Source organism: Coccinella septempunctata, chromosome 3, assembly GCF_907165205.1.
Source record: "Coccinella septempunctata chromosome 3, icCocSept1.1, whole genome shotgun sequence".
NCBI classification, from domain to species: domain Eukaryota; kingdom Metazoa; phylum Arthropoda; class Insecta; order Coleoptera; family Coccinellidae; genus Coccinella; species Coccinella septempunctata.
This window is the reverse complement of record NC_058191.1, coordinates 5,802,839-5,825,265: the sequence shown is the minus strand read 5'-3', so window position 1 is coordinate 5,825,265 and position 22,427 is coordinate 5,802,839. Positions and strand designations below refer to the sequence as shown.

General features: G+C 35.1%; 3 protein-coding genes across 4 annotated transcripts in view; 2 read left to right on the top strand and 1 right to left on the bottom strand.

Annotated features, from left to right (window-relative positions):
* LOC123308917 (connectin) overlaps positions 1–22,427 on the top strand; it is a 373,496-nt gene that overhangs the window by 146,522 nt on the left and 204,547 nt on the right. Inside the window, exon 3 of one of the 2 annotated variants that reach the window (XM_044891726.1) lies at positions 2,325–2,351. The exons of the other annotated variant lie outside the window; for it this stretch is intronic. The gene's annotated coding sequence lies outside the window, so the exon portion shown is untranslated. The remainder of the gene's footprint in view (positions 1–2,324; positions 2,352–22,427) is intronic. 2 annotated transcript variants of the gene reach the window in all.
* Positions 7,106–21,287, top strand: LOC123308919. Its single transcript, XM_044891729.1, has 5 exons — positions 7,106–7,278; positions 19,940–20,042; positions 20,682–20,771; positions 20,826–20,981; positions 21,034–21,287. Exons 2-5 carry the CDS (start codon positions 19,953–19,955, stop codon positions 21,079–21,081), a joined length of 384 nt encoding a protein of 127 aa, XP_044747664.1. The 5' UTR covers positions 7,106–7,278; positions 19,940–19,952; the 3' UTR covers positions 21,082–21,287.
* LOC123309494 lies at positions 11,675–14,815 on the bottom strand. Its single transcript, XM_044892647.1, has one exon. The coding sequence runs from the start codon at positions 14,813–14,815 to the stop codon at positions 11,675–11,677; it is 3,141 nt and encodes a 1,046-aa protein (XP_044748582.1).

The following is a 22,427-nucleotide window of genomic DNA, read 5'->3' as shown; positions in this document are numbered from 1 at the left end:
CAAAAATAAATATATTTAATAAATAATCTCGTGTATTTTCCATGCAAATAATTAGATTCGTTAGGCCTTCAATCAGTTTGTATTAACGTCAATTATGTTCGTCACATATTTTCGACATGATATTTTCTGAAGTAATTCGACATTGTGATAAAAAATGTGATTACTGAGACTTTTACGTAGAACGGACAACATAGATTTGAAACCCGAAAAATGTTTTGACAAGCGTCATAACCCCACTTTTTCGTACTATACGAAGTGGAATGTGTCAAATTTCCATGGCAAACCGAGTACTGAAATGAAAGTGAATGGAGTATATGGACCTCTGATAACGAGAATGTTCTTCAGTATCATTTATGTAATTTCATTTTGAACATTTGCTTGAATCGCATCGAGGGTGATTCATTATCTTTCCTAACTTTTTGTTTAAGGTGGACACATTTATTAATTGGACAAATGGGGTCTGTGGCCGACTAATTCAATTAGCAGTTCTACATTCAGAAAGTTAAACCATGTAGCCAGCCGGGTATGCGGTATGCGCCAAAAAACGCCTCTGGGAAAAGATAGTAATTCGGACTAACCCCATGGTCAGCCTCGTCGGTTTCATCATCTTTATGTGACATTGTCCTGGCAAACTCGACATTCGAATATCCTGCTATATTACAGCAGCGGTTGAACATTGCTGTCGACCCCAATTCGAGTAGGATGCTGACGCCACTTGAAATCATCAGTCTTCATATTTTAACTAAGAAATTGCGCTGATAAGTAAAACACCTTGCTGCTAAAAGAGTTATTTCTGAGACCGAAATGAAATAAGCGCTCTTACACGTCATTATCGTTTCTTCACATTCTTGACATTCACATTTTTGTGCTGAAAAATTGGATTTTTGACAATGAACTTTCTCTCAAAAATATTTTCAGTCCTCTGCAGCTTCCGTTTTTACCAGAAACCACCTTCTACTTTTGTATTTCAAATGACAAACTCAGTATATGTTCGCATCATCAGAGAGCGGAATGGATGGCAATTTAGTCAGTATACCATACCTTGGGTGAAAAAATCAACGATTAATGAGTTAAAGGATTCTAGTGAAATAATAGTGAAAATGGGAACTCACACTTCTTTTATTTCTGTCAAAAACATTTCATCATTTTCAATTATTCTATTATTAAACTGTTTGGATCTACAAGATAGTGGGTGATTATGAGAAGGTCATCAAGTTGTACAAATCGAGTTCATTTTTGAACTCAAGATTTTCCAATTACAAACTACATTTATTATTGTTTCAGTCAATTCTAAGTAGGAAAAGTTATCTAAATGAACCCTATGCCTAAAACGGAAATTTTACCAAGTTATCGAAAAAAATTTTGAAATGAGAGAAAAGAGCAATTTGGAATGAATTGATTATTCTGTGGCTTCCGGAAACCACAGAAGAAAACCTAAAATTTTATGTTCCGATAAATAATTCTGACTTTTGCATCCAATAAAATGTGAATATGTCGGCGAGTAAGGAGTTCGATGCAAAACTCTCTCTACAAGTTGATATCACTCATTTTGGAGATTGCAAAGCATTTTTATTGTTAAAAGTAATACTATAAGTATTAATAACACTTGTCATGAGTTGGGGTTTGAAAATGAAAAAGTGTTGTGATTTGGCCAACCCATTCCCAAATAATAAAATGAGAGGAAGCTCATCACCGATTTGTTAGACGACTACCAAGTACTTATTGAGTCCACTCAACCTGACCTATTACTTAGAATTATCTCTGAGGTGAAGTCGAAGAATAGTTATTTGTCCAACCAGTTGGGAAAGGCATTATTTTGGTGATGAACGCGAAATAAGAAAAATAGTGTTTTCCAGTGTTTGTTCCAAGTGTTCCACACAATATTTTGAATAGGATGTTGCTATGAATTCGAATTAAAAGTACCAGAAACATCTTTGAAAGCTTCCATAAGAGATTTCTGACATCTGTCATCATTTGGACCGCAGATAACCGGAGATAACCATACTCGAGAGCTGGGTTGAACTTCTGGTTATTGAAGTGAGGTTACAAGTTCTGAAGGGACATAACCAAGGGCAAAACCAGCAATAGCCGCGGTAATTACCGGTTAATCGCTTGAAATCGATTTATCAGACTTTGAAATCGCTTTATTTTATTTTATAGTCATACTCAGAAACAATAGTAAGAAAAAAAGTGTCTCTTCTGACCACAACAATCTACTGTTGAAATATATGTACGAGTCTAAGACTCATCATGTATATAATAAGTGCACATTATTTTTATATTGGAGAGTTTGCATCACTTAATGAATTATGAATTTTTTTCAGGATTGTTTCGGGTTGAGCAGTTTTGGGGTAAGTTATACGTTTTTCCAACTTAATGTATTAGTTATACCCCTTCAATTTAATCAATTCTCATCCAACTTGTATGATTCGAAACAAGATGTTGATTTCGCGGTATTTCTAGGATGACGCGTTTTTTGGATTCGGAACTGGCTGATGGAATAAAAAGAGATGTTGATTCAGCCACTTACTACCTCATGACAGACAGACAAAAAAGATTTATTAAAAATTAAAATATATACGATATACTTACCACCTCACAACACGTTAGAATGTCAATATCAACGAAGATCTATACCTATCGTCAGCTAGGTATTCTACTATCTAGTTGAATTCATCCGAATTATGCCCGTTTTCACCAACGTTTAAGGAACTATTAAATGCTAGGGCACAGCCTAAATTATAAAGTCCCGGAAGTCGAGTCCCCCTAATAAATTGACAGCGGATTTTTTCGTATCTTTGATACGCAAAATGAAATAGATTCGTGGAGAATGTAAGTATCACTACTTCGAAACTCCAATCATCAAATTTGAAGGCTTGGTTTAGGATTAGTAGTATTTATTTGGTTGTTTGGGACGTTAGATTGAACTGAATATGTTAAGAATATATTCCCTCTTCACAGTTATAACTTATGAACACCTATTTCTAGAAAATGAACAATAATAATTGAGAGCTTTCAAGAGAAGAAATCACTCGAATGCCATAAAGCAGAACTTGTTCTGAAGAATGAATATACTGTAACGTTTTCTTCACTTAATTGAAACGTCACTACTATTTATTTCCACTCGTCCGTCGCTTGCACTGTAAACTGTACTGTAGTGTCCTGCTCCTCCGCTGGGCTTATATAGGCGCCTGAAACATTCACGTGCTTTCGCGCCCCTTCTAGAAAGGAGTGGCTGCCAGTGCATAGGGAATATTCCATTTGCATTTATGTTTCTGCCTCGGTTTCTGCCTTTATGAGTATTAATATAAACTTGTATGGAACTATTTTATTTTCATGAATATTTCTAAGATATCGAATATTTGGGAATGAATAATGAACAATATATAGAAATCAGAATTTTTTATCGATACCATATCAAACATATTCCAATGATTAAATTCTGTTGAAAAATTTTGTTAAAATATGCTTCGAATGTGTTTTTCAATATACGAGAATGCATTGATATCTAGTAAGCCTAGACCAGTTCCATGCATGAAAAAAATTGCGTTAATATAGCAACGAACAATAACTAATTAGAAGTGACAGTGTGAAGTTTGAGATCAAAAATGTAACCAGAGTTACGCGATGAATTAAAAGAATGAAGATGTCCACCGAAATTGTGAAAATCGAGAAATTGGAGTATAGAGAGATTATCAAGTACCTGTATTTAAAAGGGTTAAGAGACAAGCAGATTTACGAAGATATGCTAAATAGCCTTGGTGATCAATGTCCTTCGTATGCGACCGTGAAAAATTGGATTTCAAGTTTCAAAAGAGGTAAGTTTTCCATTAGAGATGATCACCAATCGGAAAGGCCAGTTTCTGTGTCAGTCCCCGAAAATATCGATGCAGCTCATGACATGATTTTATCAGACCGTCGAATTGGGCTAAAACGGATATCTGAAGCACTGAATATTTCATACGAACGCGTTCATCATATAGTTCACGTCAATTTGGACATGAGAAAAATTGCTATAAGATGGATCCCCAAATGTTTGAATATTGAAAAGCGAGCAAGGGTAGAAGCATTGCGTTCGACCTGTGCTCGATTTGAAAACGGTGTAGACTTCTACGATCCAGAAACAAAGCAACAATCGATGGATTAGCGAAACTCTGGTTCTCCAAGACCTAAGAAATTTCGTGTCCAAAAATCTCCTGGAAAAGTTCTTGCTTCAGTTTTTTGGGATAACCATGGAGTAATCATGATTGATTTTTTGGATAAGGGTGGAACAATATCCAGAGATTACTACTCGACATTACTGATCACTCTACGGGAGAAATTGAAGAGAAAAGACGCGGAAAGCTATGCAAAGGAGTTTTGTTTTGGCAGGACAACGCCCCTGCACACAAATCTCATGTTGCCATGCAGAAAATTAGTTTTTTAGGCTTTGAATTACTAGAACAACCCCCTTATTCACCAGATTTGGCTCCATGCGACTATCATCTCTTTCCACAACTGAAAAAAAGTTTGAAAGGTCCTAAAGTTAAGGTTATAAAAGCTGTTGAGGTCTGATTTGCAGAGCAAGAAGAAAAATTTTTCTTAAAGGTCTAGAGACGTTGCAGGTTCGCTGTAGTAAATGTATCCAATCAAGAGGAGAATATGTTGAGTAATAAAATATTTTGACATTGAAATTTTGGTTGGTTCTATAGTAGGCTAGGAATTTTTCAATATATACTCGTAGCATTCAATCCAAGAAAAAATACACCACTTTGTTCTATTTTCATCTTTCAATCTTCACATTGTTTGAAAACATAAACCAATTCTGAATTATATCTTCTCCAATTTCCTTCTCATGAATCTTTCCCTTTAGAATATTTCATATGGGTAATTCTTTATTTGATCTAACTTCTATTTTGTCAAGATTCTGCCAAGAATTTGGTGTGTACTGACTTTACCATGAAATGAATTTGAAACATCATTCGAAGATATCCACTTCCACTTTTTGTTTTTAGATAGCTCACATAATCCAGTGTTATGTGGTAGTGTATGTGTATAGCGGAGTACTATATATTCTATAAAAGCTCACTTGTATTCCTCTTTTCATGATTACCCTGATTTAAGAGCGTACTTAAGCGTAATTTCTCCAGAGAAATACCTAAATATTTTTTACGTCAAACTACAATGGCAGATAAATGTTACGAGCAGAGATAAGGATCGAAAACATAAGGATGTTTTCGAAATATTGTTGAAATATGTTACGGAACACATTTCTCTTCAATTTATAACGGGGAAGTAATTGATATAGGGCACATTACATTGAAATATTTCATATTTATATAGAATATAAACGGAAATCTGACAAAAAAAATCGTGAGATTCGGTGAACCATTACGTCTGTCACCTTGTAGCCAAGCTTTATCTCCTAGCTAAGTATTCCATAACAAGTGTATCTTTGTGTCTTGAAAACGAATTTATATCAAGGGTAGAGTTAGGTTCTCAGTGAAGCTAAGGGATACTTAGATAGGGGCTTGTCTAGGAATCGTTGGCGAAAACAACTCTAATTCTAAAAATGTATATATGTCGTATTGTAAAATCAGTCATATTATAATAAGCCTAGGCTTTTTCAATACGACTAGGAATATTGCAATATCACAGAAATAATCCAGGATCTCACAGTTTGACTGACACTTTGAGGCGTATTATAATACGCCTGCTGCTTATTAGGCTTATTATCGTCAAAATTCAAAAATGCGCGAATACTTTGGATTCTGATTGATTATACTCGTCGTATGGTAAAAAGACTGACGGCTTGTCAGGCTAATTGTGCAATTTATGCAAAAACGAAGAAATAGTGATACTGACCAAAAAAAGAGTAGTAGTAGTGTAATGTAATGGGCCAAAAAAGAGTGTAGAAAAAATGCTGAACGTGAGTAATAAGAAATTGAAACTTCTTGAGATAGATCAAACCGTAGCAATAGAAGTTCCTAGATAGAGGACCTCTGGATTCCAAAAATATCTTAGGAACCATAGTAAAAATCTCCAAAGATTGGTACCATCCATGGGCTGTTAAACCGATGGTTTCGAGAGATGAGATTGCCATAGTAATGAAGTGATTAATATTCCAGAGAATAGGGAAGCTTCAAGATTATTTCCAAAATTCGAAGGACAGGGACTCAAAGAGTGTTCTCGCAAACCAAATCGAATCCCGTATGAAATATACAAGCAAATGTGATAAGGGTGGACCATGTTGTAATAAATAATCAGAACCTATAATTATTTATTTTTTTGTCCTATAAGGGATTTCTATGATTTGCCTGGTACACTGCCAGTCGTATCATAATACGACGTATTTTATACAGTCAAATTCTAAAAACATCACGTACAATAACAATAAGACTAAGAAGCGTCAGGCGTATTATAACACGTCTTAAATAATCAGTCATATTGTCCGATTTTCATTTACTTTGTTAGTTTTATAATTCGCCTTGTCATATTGAAAGACTGCTATCTAGCATCAAGCGTACTCAGGGTAGAATTTTATAAAAGATCATCATCGAAATGAAAAGTTTGAAACAGAAGATTATAAACCTTCATTGACAACTGATATGTCTTAATATTTAGGGCAAGCTAATCGCAAAATAATTTTTTTCACATCAAGAATGTAAACATTCCCAAAAAGCGAGTAGGTTTTTCCTATTCAAGTTCCTTCCACGAATCGCGTGTCGTTTTCGTAGCTTCAAATTTGGACCAAATAGACAATAAGAATACATGGTAACGAAAATTATTCAAGCGGATTTCAATTACATCTTTGCTGATTCTGGATTAAAAAAATAACAACATTATAAATCAGATGGTTAGTCATGTACATGTTAGTAGCTGAGTATCAATACCAAGACAACTTTAGGAGATGATTGATGTCACATAGCCTTATGAACTTCTATACAATCGTGTGTCAACGAATTCATGATTTCCATGAACATTCTAAGCGACCTGTATGTAATTTAGCAAGTATCAAAGCACATTCTCTTCGCAACTGCAGGAGACGAAGACAATGAACTCCAGATGGAGCCAGTGCATGATAATGCCTCCTCTGGCAAATAATTTTCGAATCGGATGTAGAATTCTGTCCGAAGCCATTTGTCATGAGCGCTATGTCAGGAACACTGTGAGGTTACAATGTGTGGTCCAGATTTATCACGAGAAAAGGCTATTTCTGAAGAGAATTTAATAAACGATGACTATGACGACGAAGGCATAATTCAACGGGTTGAGTGGAAAAGCTAGTTTCATTGTTCAGTAAGTAGGATTTTTTATGGATGATTTGAGTAGCTGTGTACAGAGGTTACCGAGAAAATGTTCCTAATGGAAATGTTTCAGATGAATACATATATGATTTTGGTGCTCCCTCCAGATGTAATTTCATCCTTCTACTGCAATATTGATGTCCTTCGGAATGTTTCTTTCATGAAAGAAGCCCTCAGTCCTGATAGTTTCTTGAAAATATTCTTTATGTCTCCAGGGTTGCTTCATCCATAGGAAAGTGATTCAATCTACTTTTATTGGAGTTGAATTGAATATAACAGCAAAGAAACAATCTATTCAATAATAAAATGGCTTCATATGCTTCGACCTCCCAAGAGGTCATACATCTAAAGAGCCAGTCTGAAATAAAACAAAACAATAAGTAGGTACTTCTCTGTTGTAAATGAAAAAGACTCAGCTCTTTACCATCTTCCTCTCCCTGCTCAAGAATTTAGCAAATACCGATAATTAAACAGATATGACTGAGACAAGTGTAACTGAAGAGCTTTTGAATAAAACGCTTTAAATTTCAATATAATATTTTTTTCTCTAGAAACGAGGTACCTATTATGAACGAAAATTTTTTCATAGCATCAATTTTGCTTGAAAACGAACCGAACTAGTTTTAAACTTATTATGCCGACAAACCTAAGGAAAAAAATATTTCATGTGCTTCGTAAAAAATTTGTACTGAAAAAGAATTTCCATTTCTTGTTATGAAATTTACCGGATATCTATAGTATAAGACTAGAGACAAGTATATGCACAGAAAATATACATAAATATTCAACAAAACAAAAACTCTTCACACTAAGAGAATGTGATTATTTGACAAGAGCAAATTTCTATGAAAGAGAGAAAGCAGAAGAAAGAGTAGAACGGAGGTGCAGCTCATAATATTTTTTCAGAAGATACTGAAATAATAAAAATAACTAAATTTTGTGGAAAAGTGACAAAATGGCCATTAAAAGAAACCAGAATTCGATAAAGATGATGCTTCGAACTTTTACCATATCAAATTAAGCGACAAAATACCGGCACAGGAAATTACAGTTCAGAACAATCCAATTACAATTAATAAGGCTTTTGATGGTATACAGTTTTCACATCAGAGTTAACACCCCACAGCTGAAATTTCTGAGTTTATCTATAGTGTGTTACTAAATGAACTGCGCCCTTTGATATTTTATTTAATTTCAAACACCAACTTATTAGAATTATCAAACAGACCATAGGTTATTTTCGCGATGAAGCCAGTGTTTTAAAGAAGTCGTTCTCAGCTGTCAATAGCTCTATTTGTTATTTTTTTTCTCATTACACTCTGATATGTCAATTATTCTGTTCTTTCACTATGCAAAATTCATTGCTACTGGAACATTAAATCATTACTATTTAAATTAATGATTCTAATTCCGCATCGCTTTGTCGTTGTCCATTTGTATTTTCCCTATTATTCAGAAAAACCAGGTTATTGCAGTCGTTAGGAATATTATCTGTTATCTAAGGGTAATCAAATCGTCCATTATTTCTTCTAATGTTCCCGTAAAAACAATGATATGTGAATGTAACTCTGCAAGATATAGTCGAAATGGAGAACAGAGGAATGCAGACTCTGGTATTCACAAGAGCACTATTGAATCTTCAGGATTTGAGATTTCTGTCCCTGGACAAAGAAGATTTGCCATGCATTTTATATTCTCCATTTTTCTTGATTGCCGTCTTTATGAAATTGGGTTTAATCGGCAATATGTATATGGACTACGGCAGTAAGTACTTCCTATATTTATTCCGTCTAGTAGTTCTCTTGAAGATATTGTCAAAAATAAATAAGAATACCAGTTCAATTCAATTATGTGAATTCTTTTTCTTTGCCACAAAAACATTGATTCCCAATTTTTTTCAGTGGATTAGTTTATTCATGGTTAGTCTTTGACTTGTACATATATTTTACCATAAGTTACTTGAGGTCACAGAACAGGTGAAGAAACACTTTTTTCTTCAGCATTTTTTCCAATTCTACCTAGATAAAATTATATATATAACCCCTAAAGCATAATGAACTATGTGATATCTGGAAACATGGCACTGAAGTTTTCCGAAGCACGAATTATAACACTTCAACCTCGGATTTAAGCTACTATATTTTAAAAAAGAGAATGTATTCATAATACAATAAATGAGTTACCTATTTCATTGCCGATGAATATTGAATATTTTTTAGTCGATTCCAAGTTAATTTCCGATAGAAATTTTTTTTCGCTGAAGACATGTAAAAAAAAAGGTGAAATTCTTCGAAAATTGTATTAATTCAAAAAATTTAATTCAATTTGGCAACCAAGCAAAAAGATCATTGCAGGTTTTCCGCCATTTTGTAAAAAATGTTCCGGAGTTCATCATCTTTTCTGAATTGAGCACTCAAAAATACTTAGATGTGACCAGAAACCGTTACTTTGAGATTTATACATAACTGACACACTTATTAGACTACTGCTTAAAGATGACGTTGAACACCCTGTATCTCGCTTATTGGTCGAAAACGGGGTAAATGTCATAAGGCAAAAATGATTCTGCCGGTATCACCTACCGACCATATATGTTTGTCCAGTTTATGATGAAACACCCTGTATGTTTGAGGTTATTCAGTGGAGTTGCATTCAGCCAGAGTATCCAAATTGTCGAATTTCACACATTTTTTTTTTCATTTTTGAATATCAAATTACTCAAAAGCATCATATAAGAAACCATGCAGAAATCTTTTAGTTTTTAAAATGGTTGAATGGTTCAACTTATTTTAAACAAGCTCTTTCGAAATTCTGGTATTTTTATGGAATGCGATGGTCATAAATGGAATATATAGGGAGAATTTTGTGATTGGAAAAGGTTCATCACATCGATAAAAAATCCCTTTCTTTGAATAAAATCGTTTGGAAGTTATAACCGAAAATTAATTAAGAACTTCAACAGCCTATATCTTTTTAATTGAGCCGAATTGGAGAAAATAGTCAGGGATTGAAGTGTTTCTTTTGACTTTATGAATTTGTGTTAGAATATGCGTACAAGCCGAAGACTCACCCTGCCTGTATAAGTACCTATGTATGAGTAGCTATAGGGCTTTTCTAAATTCATGACTCGACTCAAAAACGAAGGATCGCAGAAGGCAACGGTCTATATACCATTCTTTAGTTTCCAGAATACAGCTCGGAAACGTGCTATTAGTTCTACTAAAGATCTTCTATTTTCTAATCTGAGGTTTAGCTTTCTTTCACATCAATTATTGTGTGCTCTGTGGAATATACTGTGTAATACTTGTACAACAACTTTCGCATAATGCAGTTTTTTTTTTAGAGAAAAGTATGACGGAGTTTTTTAATGGCATGCTGTTTCTCTTGAGCCTAATATTTCAATCATCTGTGGCAATAATGCTTTACCTAGCCAGAACACGCACTGTTGCTTTTATATCAAAGTTTAATCTTTATAAGTACGGCGTGTCGAAGAATTTCCAGCACCTGGTGAGAAGCTTCGATAAAATGACAGGCGCTTTATACAACTACATTGTTTATTGTTATCTTCTATTCACAATCATGAACCATAAATCCTACGCCGACTGCAGTAAAATGAAGAAGGAAGAAGAAGACACTGACCTGTATTTTTGTGGAATATACAGTCAAACTTGGTATCCGATACCGTTAGATTTCACTCCAATTAGAGAGATGCTGTACGTTATGCAGGTCGTTGAATTAAGTTACTATATAGCAAAAGTAACAAGTGCTGTTATATTTTTTCATGGATGTGTCGTATTAACAGAAGAACGTATTGCTGATCTGAAAAGATTTCTGAGGAAAACAAAGGTTACTCCTACAAACGCGGATGAAGTTAATAGGAGACTTAAGTATGCTGTGAAGAAATATGTGGAGATCACAGAGTAAGAAAATTGTTATTTGTATTCTATTGAAAAATATACATAAATGATACCTATATATTAATTTAGAAAATGCTTGATTAGAGAGAGCTTAAGGGGGCGAAATAAGATCCTCAGTTTGCCCTTATTCGGAAATATTCTTATATTACATATTTCATAATTCCACAGGTAAGCAGGCAAACTTCAACAGTGGAAAAAGAGCACCTTAGCAATTCCAACTATACTATCAAACTTGGAACATAGATACATGGTGTTTGCGCCGTTGGATATACAGATAATTGAAAATTTCTTGGTTTTAAAATATATATTCGTAATTACAATCTCTTGGCTTAATCTAATGTGTTACATTCGATGTCGTACAGCGCAATTAATTCAATATGCGTTATCTTCCGCACAGAAGTCATATTACACATGTTTATAATATAAAGGCGTTCACATGCAATGTACAAACCGCGCACAGGGTGTCACAAACTAAACATCTTCCCCCCCCTCGAATCCCTTTGGACTTCGAGGAACTTCCGCTGTTGGTGGTACCGGCAGGGAGCAAAGATTGTGCACAGCTCTTCGGATGATACCCTTGGATGTGTAAAGCTCAGCCACTCTTGAAACTCCATCCGATCCGGGAAACAATTTCGAAACTCGGGCCATACGCCATTTCAAAGGAGGAACGTTGGCTTCCTTGATGACAACCAGATCGCCTTCCTTTAGCCCTTCTTGCTTGATGCGCCATTTGGACCTTTGTTGTAATTCGCTGAGATATTCATTCTTCCAACGATGCCAAAAATGTTGACGCATGCTCTCGAGGTTCTGAAATCTGCTGAGCCTGTTAGGATTTGCTTGTAAGAGATTTTCTACTGGCAATGAAGTGAGTGGCCTGCCTATGAGGAAATGTGCTGGAGTTAAAGGATTAAGGTCTGTAGGATCAGAAGAAAGTGGGGTCAATGGTCTGGAATTAAGGATTGCTTCAATTTGCGTAAATAATGTTGTTAGTTCTTCAAATGTCAAATGTTTGTCTCCTAAGATTCTAGTGATATGGTATTTGGCGGATTTAATGCCCGCTTCCCAAAGCCCACCGAAGTGAGGGGAGTATGCTGGTGAAAACTTGAAATTAATGCCCTCATTTGCTGCAAAACCTGAGATTTCTTCGTTATTTGTTTTTAAGAATCTCGCGATTTCGTTGCCTGCGCCGACAAAATTTGTGCCATTATCACATAACAATTGAAGAGGCTTTCCTCTTCGAGATATAAACCGTCGCAAGCATAAAATGAAAACATCAGACGTAAGGTCGCTTGCTACCTCTAAATGTAAAGCCTTAGTGGCAAAACATACAAATAGACATAAATAACATTTTGTTATTTTGCAACCGCGACCCTTTCGGTCTGTGATGTAAAATGGACCGCCAAAATCGACACCGCTAACCTGAAATGGAGAACTTGGGATGACTCTAGAAGCAGGTAAGTTGCCCATTAGTGGATTTAAACATTTAGCTTTCATTATTCTACATATCTTGCAATTATTTATGGTGCTTCTAGCTAAGATTCTACCTCTTAAAGGCCAAAATTCATTTCTTAAATCACTCAACAAAAGCTGAGGTCCACAATGCATAAGTTTGATGTGATGATAGGAAAATAGCAATTTTGTGAAGTTATGATTTATATCTAACAAAGCAGGATGTTTTCTATCATAGCTAACCTTCGACTTCTGTATGCGGCCACCAACACGAAGTATGCCATTCTCATCAAGGAACGGACTGAGCGACAACATACGAGAATAAGAGGGTAAGTTCTGCTTATTACTTAAAATTCTGATTTCATTTAAGAAGCAATCTCTCTGGTGCAGTTTTATCAACAATTGGAGTGAAGAATGTAACTCAACAGTGGACAATGAACTTGAAAATTTATCGACTTTATTGCGCGAATTTGAGATGAAACGTAAAACGTAGGCTACAGACCTCTGTAAAGTTGAAAATCTTGAATATTTATCGAAGTTTATCAAAGAGTTAACATGAATAGTAGAATTGAGTGTAGTCGTAGCGTGTAAACATTTAGCAGTAGTTTTCTTCTCGGGTAAATCGAGAATATTTTTTGTGTTCATTGTTTGAGGCCAGCTACAAGGATCCTCAAATAAAAATGGTGGACCTTCCCACCAAAGTGTAGCTGACTGCATACACTTAGGATTTACACCTCTAGAGGCCATATCCGCTGGATTTTTATCGCCTGGCACATGCCTCCAAGTACCAGATGCAGTCAATTCTTGTACTTCACTGACACGGTTGGCGACAAAGGGTTGCAAGTTACAAGCTTCAGAGGACAACCAACCTAAAACAATCGTTGAATCAGTCCAATGATAGGAAGAAGTTATATCACAACGGAGTGATTTCGCAACCTTTGAGCTCAGTCGTGCTGACAGTAATGCCCCGCACAGCTCAAGGCGTGGTATTGTCGTAGGTTTTACTGGAGCGACTCTGGTTTTGGCGCAGACTAATTTGACGAAAATGTTGCCTGAGCTATCTATCGACCTGAGGTAAATAGCTGCAGCATATGCTGCCTGTGAAGCATCTGAGAATGAATGTAATTCTATAATAACGGGCTGATTGATGAGTATATGTCTACCAATTCCGACCTTTGATACTGTGTTCAAATTAATTGTAAAATTCCGCCACTCTGATTCTAATTTATCATCTACTGGGTCGTCCCATCCCAGTTTGGATTGCCATAATTTTTGTAGTATTATCTTCGGCACGATAGTACAAGGGCTTAGCAAACCCAATGGATCAAAGAGTTTAGCAGAATTGGACAAAATAGTACGTTTAGTTACATTTTTGTTTAAGTTGATGTTTTCAACTGAAAATTGCAGAATGTCATTTAATGGATCCCATTTCAATCCCAAGACACTGGATGGTGAAGAAACATCTAAGTCCTTAGGTGTAGAGATATTTGACTGGAATTGAAAGATAGATGGGCAGTTTGTACGCCACCTTCGTAACGGAAGACCAGCCGATCTTAAAATTTCAGTGATTGATTGAACTATATGGATCAACTCAGCTGGGTCATCAGTACCAGAAAGTAAATCATCGATGTAAAAATCGTCCTTTATACATTTTGAGACTACTTCATCACTACAATCCAATCCAAGTTGGTGAAGACATCTCGTACTCAAAAATGGTGCTGATGCAGTACCATAGGTTACTGTATTCAAACGAAATACCCTAATGGTCTGGGTCGGATCATCGTGCCACAAAATTAATTGTAGTATTCGTTGCTCGGGCTCAACGAGGATCTGACGGTACATTTTTTCCACATCAGCTGACACCACAAACTTGTGCTGTCTATACCTCAGTAAAATTGAGAACAAGTCGTTTTGTACTACTGGTCCGATATATTGTATATCGTTCAACGATATACCCGTAGAGGTTTTTGCAGAAGCATCAAAAACAACTCGTAGTTTTGTTGTTTCACTAGTTTCCTTCAATACTGCATGATGTGGAAGGTAGCAACCAAATATAGGTTTAGGAATTTCAGTCATGTGTCCCAATTGTTCATATTCTCTAATAAATTTACGATACTCCTCTTTGAAAACAGGTTTGCGCTTAAATTTTTCTTCCAATTGCATTAACCTTTTTTCGGCAATTTTATATGAATCACCTAGAACTGATGAGCTCTCTTTTAGTGGTATTCGAACACAAAATCTACCATCATGTTCACGATGAGTAGTTCGACTGAATAAGTTCTCGCAGTAGTTGTTTTTGAGATTTTTATTATCTCTAGGAATTTCCTCCAGTTCCCAAAATTTTGCTAATTGTTTACTTATTTCCTTTGAGAAGTGGCAATATATTTTAGTATTTTTGTCTTTATCGTGAGTATTCCCCCTCATGGGGCCAGCTACTATCCAACCCAGGTAGGTTTCCTGTAATATAGGACCTTGATGTCCCAGGATAAGCCTATTTGGCTTAAGCAGATCCCAAAAGATATCAGCACCTAACAGTAAATCTATTACTGAAGGTTGATGAAACCCTGGATCGGCTAGGTGCAAAGAGCTAGGGACTCCTAGATTCTCGATACGCAAAGTACAATGGGGCACATTATCAGTAATTTTAGGTAGAATAAAGCAATTTATGTTCATATTAAAGTTGTTGTGAAGCGATTGTATATTTATGTTGCAATGTTCATTGACATTTAGTAGCATATTTCCCAAACCAGAAATATATTGATGATATTTTTTTATTTTGTAGATACCTAAATTTTGTTGAGCCTTATAGCTAATAAAAGATGATTGACTGCCGCAGTCCAGCAAAGCCCTGAGAATAAATGTTTTGTCCTTGTTTGTCACCCTGACCAACGCCGTGGAAAGAAGAGCTTGATTGGTGGAGACAGCAGACATAGCAATAGAAGTGCCAGATGAGCTTGCTACCGTGGACTCGACTGCAGGATTTGAAAAATTCGAATTTTCACTTGTATTTAAACTATTGTTATTAGTATTAACTGCAGATTGTTCATTTTTTATTTGTTGTATTGATTGTTGTAAAGGTAATTGCTTATGTAACAATGTATTATGTCTTCGATGGCATATTCTACAACCGCCCAACTTACATTGATAGGATTGGTGGCCGCCTCGAAGACAGTTAGTGCACAGTTTTAATGAAGAGATTTTAGCGATTCGCTCTTCTATAGGCAATGATTTAAATTTAGAGCACTCATGAATTTTATGTTCTAGTTTACATATAAGACACCCTTTAGAAGGTGAAAGATCATGTGAGGACGCAATGAAGGATTTGTTATTTATTTTTGGTAAGCTATGACGTTTCTCATTGTTCTTAACAGATTTACAAGCATTCATAGTTTCTAAGACAACAGATCTCTGACGAAGAAATGAATAAAATTCTTCTAAAGTAACTGAGTCTATATCACTCCTAAACTCTTCCCATTTTCTCGAGGTTACGGTGTCTAACCTTGAAGATGCAAAATAAATGATTATAGTATCCCACTGATCAGTAGGTTCTCCCAAAGACTTTAAAGCACTCAAATTTTTATTTAATGAATCCATAATATACCGCAATCCACTGTCAGTTTCTCGCTGTAGTGGTTCAATAGCAAAGAGACACCTTAAGTGTTCATTAATAAGAAGACGTTTATTGTTATAACGTTGGCTCAGTAAATCCCAAGCAACAGCATAATTATCATGTGATACTGTAATAGAACTGAGTATAGACGATGCTGAACCTTCTAAGAAGGATAAGAGATAATGGAATTTACTGACACTGTCAATACTGTTATTATCGTGAATTAATGACGTAAATGTATCTCTAAATGATATCCATTTGTTTTGATCACCATTAAAGGGTGGAATTTTCAAAGGTGGTAATTTAAGACTATTGTAATTATTCGACTTATTACTTATGTTAGATGAAGATTCATCGATAGCATTATTTTGAAAAGAATCTAATAGTGATTGAGCTTGAGCCATTAACTTAAAACAAATATTCTCAGTGATTTCACGCTCTTCCATTTGTTTAGATATATCTTCATCCAACAGTTCTATTTTTGATTGAATATCTTCAAAACTACACGACAATTCACGCATTTTATTCAATCTGATATTGACCTCATTTAAAATCAAATTTGATAAATCCTTGCGATTCATTAAAGGCGTTAAATATTTTTCAAAAAGTGTTATACGTGCTCTTAAACTGCCTCTTTGTTTTATTAAGTCCTTTAAATCACTCATCTTGTCGACGCAGAAAACGTTTCACTCAAATAATGATGGAACAAAAAAAAACAACGGAATCAAATAATCAAAACAATGAATACGTTACGGTTATTCCTGATAACGCAGCTGGGCTGATAACGAAAACGGTTCTGCAGCAACGAAGCGACTTCAAATGGTTATTAATCGAGATTAACCGTTACTGGATTTTCAAATAACTGTTATGCAGTTTTCAGAGGTCAACTTCACCTGAAATGATATAGTATTTGAATTAAATCGGTCAATAATTTGAGTTAGTTGTTAGTTGAAAAATAGAATGTAATGAATTACGCAAACTGAATCATGTGAAGGAAAAATTACAAAGGAATAAACAATGCACTTCCCTCTGCTTCGGAAACGATGAATTGCAGCAATGTGGCTCGCGATTTCCCAAGGTGGATCCTCCAGAAAATCTGTCGTTATTCTTGAATTTCGATGTTTTTCCACTGATTTCAAATCACGTCGGGGTCACCAAAACTGTTTGCGCCGTTGGATATACAGATAATTGAAAATTTCTTGGTTTTAAAATATATATTCGTAATTACAATCTCTTGGCTTAATCTAATGTGTTACATTCGATGTCGTACAGCGCAATTAATTCAATATGCGTTATCTTCCGCACAGAAGTCATATTACACATGTTTATAATATAAAGGCGTTCACATGCAATGTACAAACCGCGCACAGGGTGTCACAAACTAAACACATGGAATGGCCATTCCAGTGCTACGAATGATTCAGTTTTCGTTCACACATTCTATACTTCTCTATCTAGCGCGACACTAAGGCAGTGGCGTTGCATGGATAAATTTATAGAATCTCCCATTACATTACAAATTGATGTGAGAGCAATGTCCGCGACAACTGTCTCAATTGTGATTGGACTACAACAAATGATTAAGGCGGAAACACATTATTAAAACGCGACGCGACCCGATGAAACGTGATGCGTGTTGAATCGAATCAAAAGTATTGTTTTCTATAGACCAGAATCATACTATGAACACCCGACGCGACACGTCAGCTCGCGTCACGTGTTAATAATGTGTTTCCACCTTTAGTTTCCATTCCACGTATCTATGTTCCAAGCTTTCAACTTACATATATATTTCTTCGGTTATCGAGATATGAGATATTTCATCAATTTCGTTCTTCGAAATGTAGTCCACTATACGAACACTTTTCTGTTTTATATTGGATTGGTATTTTGTTCTTGAGTTGGGGTTCAATATCCAATCTTGCGTTACATCGATTATTTTCATGTTCTATATTGAATCAATACTTTTTTAATACTTTGGAAAAACATTTTTGGTGATGATTCTATTGAATTATTATATACGGAGTAAGAAATAAATACACCAATAGGGCTTCCTTTTTGCATTGAAAAATTATGTAAAGAATGATAATGCGGAAAAATGAAAAATACACTGTCCTTCAAATTTAAGTGCTGCTCTTTGATATGCAGAAGAGATTCAAAATTGGGTTCAATATTTAAATTGATTTCAATATTTTTTGGGTGGACCGAGATATTTTAAATAATTAACGGAAGGTTGAAAGTGAAAATAGGAGGATATGTATTGTGAAGGTTAACTGGATGATGAAAATTGAGTACTTGCTGCATGACTATTTGAGCTGTTTCCATGACTGCAAAAACTAAAGGGATAGTAAAAACAGCTCGAATATATACTTATTCAGTAAGATAAAACGTAGGATAATGAGGGAACAGTTTGAAACAGATGGTTATGTCCGTTAAATTTCTTATTCAGTGAGTACAGTGTCTTTAAAATTGATTGTAATATCGCAGTGAGAATAATTTTGCAATTGCAATGCATTTGCAGTTGCAATTGTATTGTTTTCCAAACTTTCACGTAAAGTTTTTACGTCTTCGTTAGAGTTGTGCTTTGCACTCAACAGATGATCAACAAAAGTGATCAATATAAGTAAGTTTATAAACTCCACCTTTGTCTACCATAATCGTATTATACTAGCTGTCTTTGACTTGTGATTGGTCGGATAGTGTATAAATTTTGATTTGGGGCAATGAGTCGACATAAGACTACAACATTTCCAACAAATTAAGTTTGAAAAATTAGCCCTGCTGACTGTGAAATATCACAGCCAACAGGTAGTTTCGACTTATTCGCAGTCGTTCATGAATAGGGAATTCTCCTCAATTTGGATTATCACTGCATATGCAAGTTGGAACTGAATAATTATGAGTTTAATTCATGATTGTTTCAAATTCACCGCGGAAACTATTCAAAATCGTCCTTCAAATATGGTGTTTTAAAATTTAAATCGCTTAATGCGGAGTTTACGATTTGGCAACAGCGCATACAAGACAATGAAAAGAACAATGTCCGATCAGTTTGTTTATAAAATAACAGCTGTTGATTTACAGGCGCCTACTTACTGGCGAGCTTCAATTGCAACTGGCTATAAAAATCCCATATAATTTTACGACCTTCCTCGTTCGTCACAGACTTCATAGACAGCCATCTTTGTCTATCTCATCAAGATAATGTATTTGTTGTCCTTTATTATCAAGGCATATTTCAGTCGATGTTGCCAACTTGTGCAATCCACATAAAACGCTTTAAATTTTGAATACCCATTTTTATTTTTCATTTTCAAGTGCTTAAAATAATTTTTTTGGGAAACGGTTGAAATGGTTATTTAAAAATGTGATGTTTCAAAGATATTTCATAAAAAATACATCATTTTCGTCAGAAGGAGTATTCATTATTGTTGAGTAAACGATGTAATCGATTAAACATTAAAGAGCAATATAATCTATCACCACCTAAAGTTGAAGGCGATTCCATGAAATTTCGAATACGGATTTGACTTCCCACAACCAGTCGAGCATCTTATCGGTGTGATGAGTGATGGTGGTCGGCTAGTTCGATTTAGATCGTGACATTTGTCGATTTTTTGGATTTTGTGCTTGCAATCCTTTCGTTTATAATTTCATATTCATTTACTTATTTGCAGGACGGTGGACGCCATGAATTCAACTTTGGGATTTATATTGTCACCCTTGCAGCACGTCATTCTACTTGGTCTTTTAGTATTTCTGGAGTTCCGTATAGTTTTGGTAATGAGAGTTGAATTTTTATTCATGCATTTTAGGAACAATAAAAAAAAATATTTCACTCCTATAATCAATGTACCCCTCTCTTGAATTCTCTCTTTGAAGACTGTACCTACCAAATATTTTCTGATAAGGAAAATACTATAATTTTTTTTTTAATGGTAGGTGGATATGTGACGTATTTATTTATCTCGAAGAATTTACCTACTTATTCGAAACTTAAGAGTCACCCATATACAGGGTGTCCCGGATAAGATGGAGAAAATTCTGATGTGAGACAGAAAATACCTCTAGATTATGACGAAAAACCCCCATATGTAGTATTTAGGAGTCATCTTTAATTTTTCAGGTTTTTTTTATTTATTTATTCATCTATTTATTTATTTATCAACCAAGGAATAAACACAGGAGATTTTCACACCCAAAAAGGAGTTTTAATACATTTCTCGTAGAAATCGATTTTTTTTCACCCAACTCGAGGTTCAGTTTCCTCGAAAAAATTATCTTCAACTAGTCAATTTATAGAAAATTCAATAATGAAGAAATGTTTGGTAGGTAATTTGAGAGTTCATATTCTTCACATTTGAATTCGCCGATAGCCCTACCATAACACATAATTTGTTCATAAACTCTCATTTCCAGGAAGGGAATATGGAATCTATACCAATATTGGTTTTCTGGGGAGTATTCGAATTTATCATCTGTTGGAAAGGGCAGTGCCTTGAGAATGCGGTATAATAATCTCATTTCTTCGAAGAGTACATGACACTTTTATCACATTTTCAGAGTTTATCACTGGAAAGGGACGTTTATGAGTTTCCTTGGTATGATTTGGATAGATCTTCTACGAGTCTATTCAAGATATTTTTCAAACAAGTTCAAAAAACACTGAAGCTTAAATCTCCCCCTTTCATCGTTTTGAATATGCAATACTATCATGAGGTTTGGCGACCAACCAAGATTCTTCATGGTTAATCTGAACTCGCTTTTTCAGGTCATGAAAGGAACGTACTCATTTTTGATGTATCTGAGGCGGTTCTGAACGAGATGGAAATCACAAAACACAATTATAAGTCTTTCAAAAATTAAATTTTGCAAGACAATCATTTTACTCGGATTCTGATATTTTCTCAAAATCTTTCTATGGTTGGATATCATCGAAATATCCAATTTCCAGTTGTTGTGAGATGAATAATAGTTCAAAGTAGTGTGTAATAACAGCATAATTCTGACATCATACTTTTTATATCTGCCTAGAAGTTGTGTTAATTATTCCATATTTCTATGCACTATTATATTCTATTTCAATACCTACACGAATTCATTAAAATTTATGTGATAAAACATGTTAAATATGACAAACTAGGGCTTATTTTTGACGTAGAATACGTGGTTAATTTCTTTGTTAAGATCTGGACCAGCCTTGGGACCAGTCTGTTTATTGTTTGGAAAAATGCTGCCTTGAGCAAAATAGGGTTGTATAGCAATGGAGCCTTTGTATACAGAGTGGCAACAGTATGTATTTTTTCTCACAATATGTAGAAAAAACGATCAACGATTTCAACAAGGAGGAATATTTGAAGCATGTTTGAGTATTTTCAGACTGCCTCAAAAAATTTATTTAGCATATATACTAACTGACAAAGAAACTGCAACACCCAGAAGAAGCTGGTTTTTTTTTTACAAAAACATAGATAGTAGGTATACCAAGGAGTGAATGATTGAAATTTTGAGAGAAGAAACAAAGGGTTTACAATTTTTTTTATTAAATTTTTTAATAATGTGTTTGTCCAGCGCGTTTATCCATACACTCCCCAAGACGTCTTGGCATTGATGCAAGAAGATGGCCTATTCCTTTTTGAGGGATACTATCCCAAGCTACCTGTACTTCATGGCTCAGAGCTGTCAAAGTCCGTGGTGGCTGGGGTAAATTTCCAAGACCCATGATGTCCAAACATGCTCAATGGGGGAAAGATCGGGGGATCTGAGCGGCCAGGGTAAAAGATTCACATGGGTCGCTTCAAAACAGTTTAAACTAACTCTGGCAACATGAGGTCGAGCATTATAATAATAACTTTATTGGCACTACTTAACAAGAAAAAAAGAACTATACAACTTACATAAATCGAGTAGAATCGCTGGAGCGAAGTTTAGTCTCAAAGACTACTCTTACACTTATCTCCGCTGACTCCCCTATGGTAAATTACATACAATATGAAAAAATGAAATATAGATTGCACACCTAGCAAATAGACAAACAACAGGCTCAAAGAAAGAGAATAACAATCTCCAGGCAAAAAATAGCATTCTACATTATTTAAACACAAAGGAAAATATGTGCACTACCACTGACTAAAAAAACCTGAAAAAAATACATAGGTATCTTTT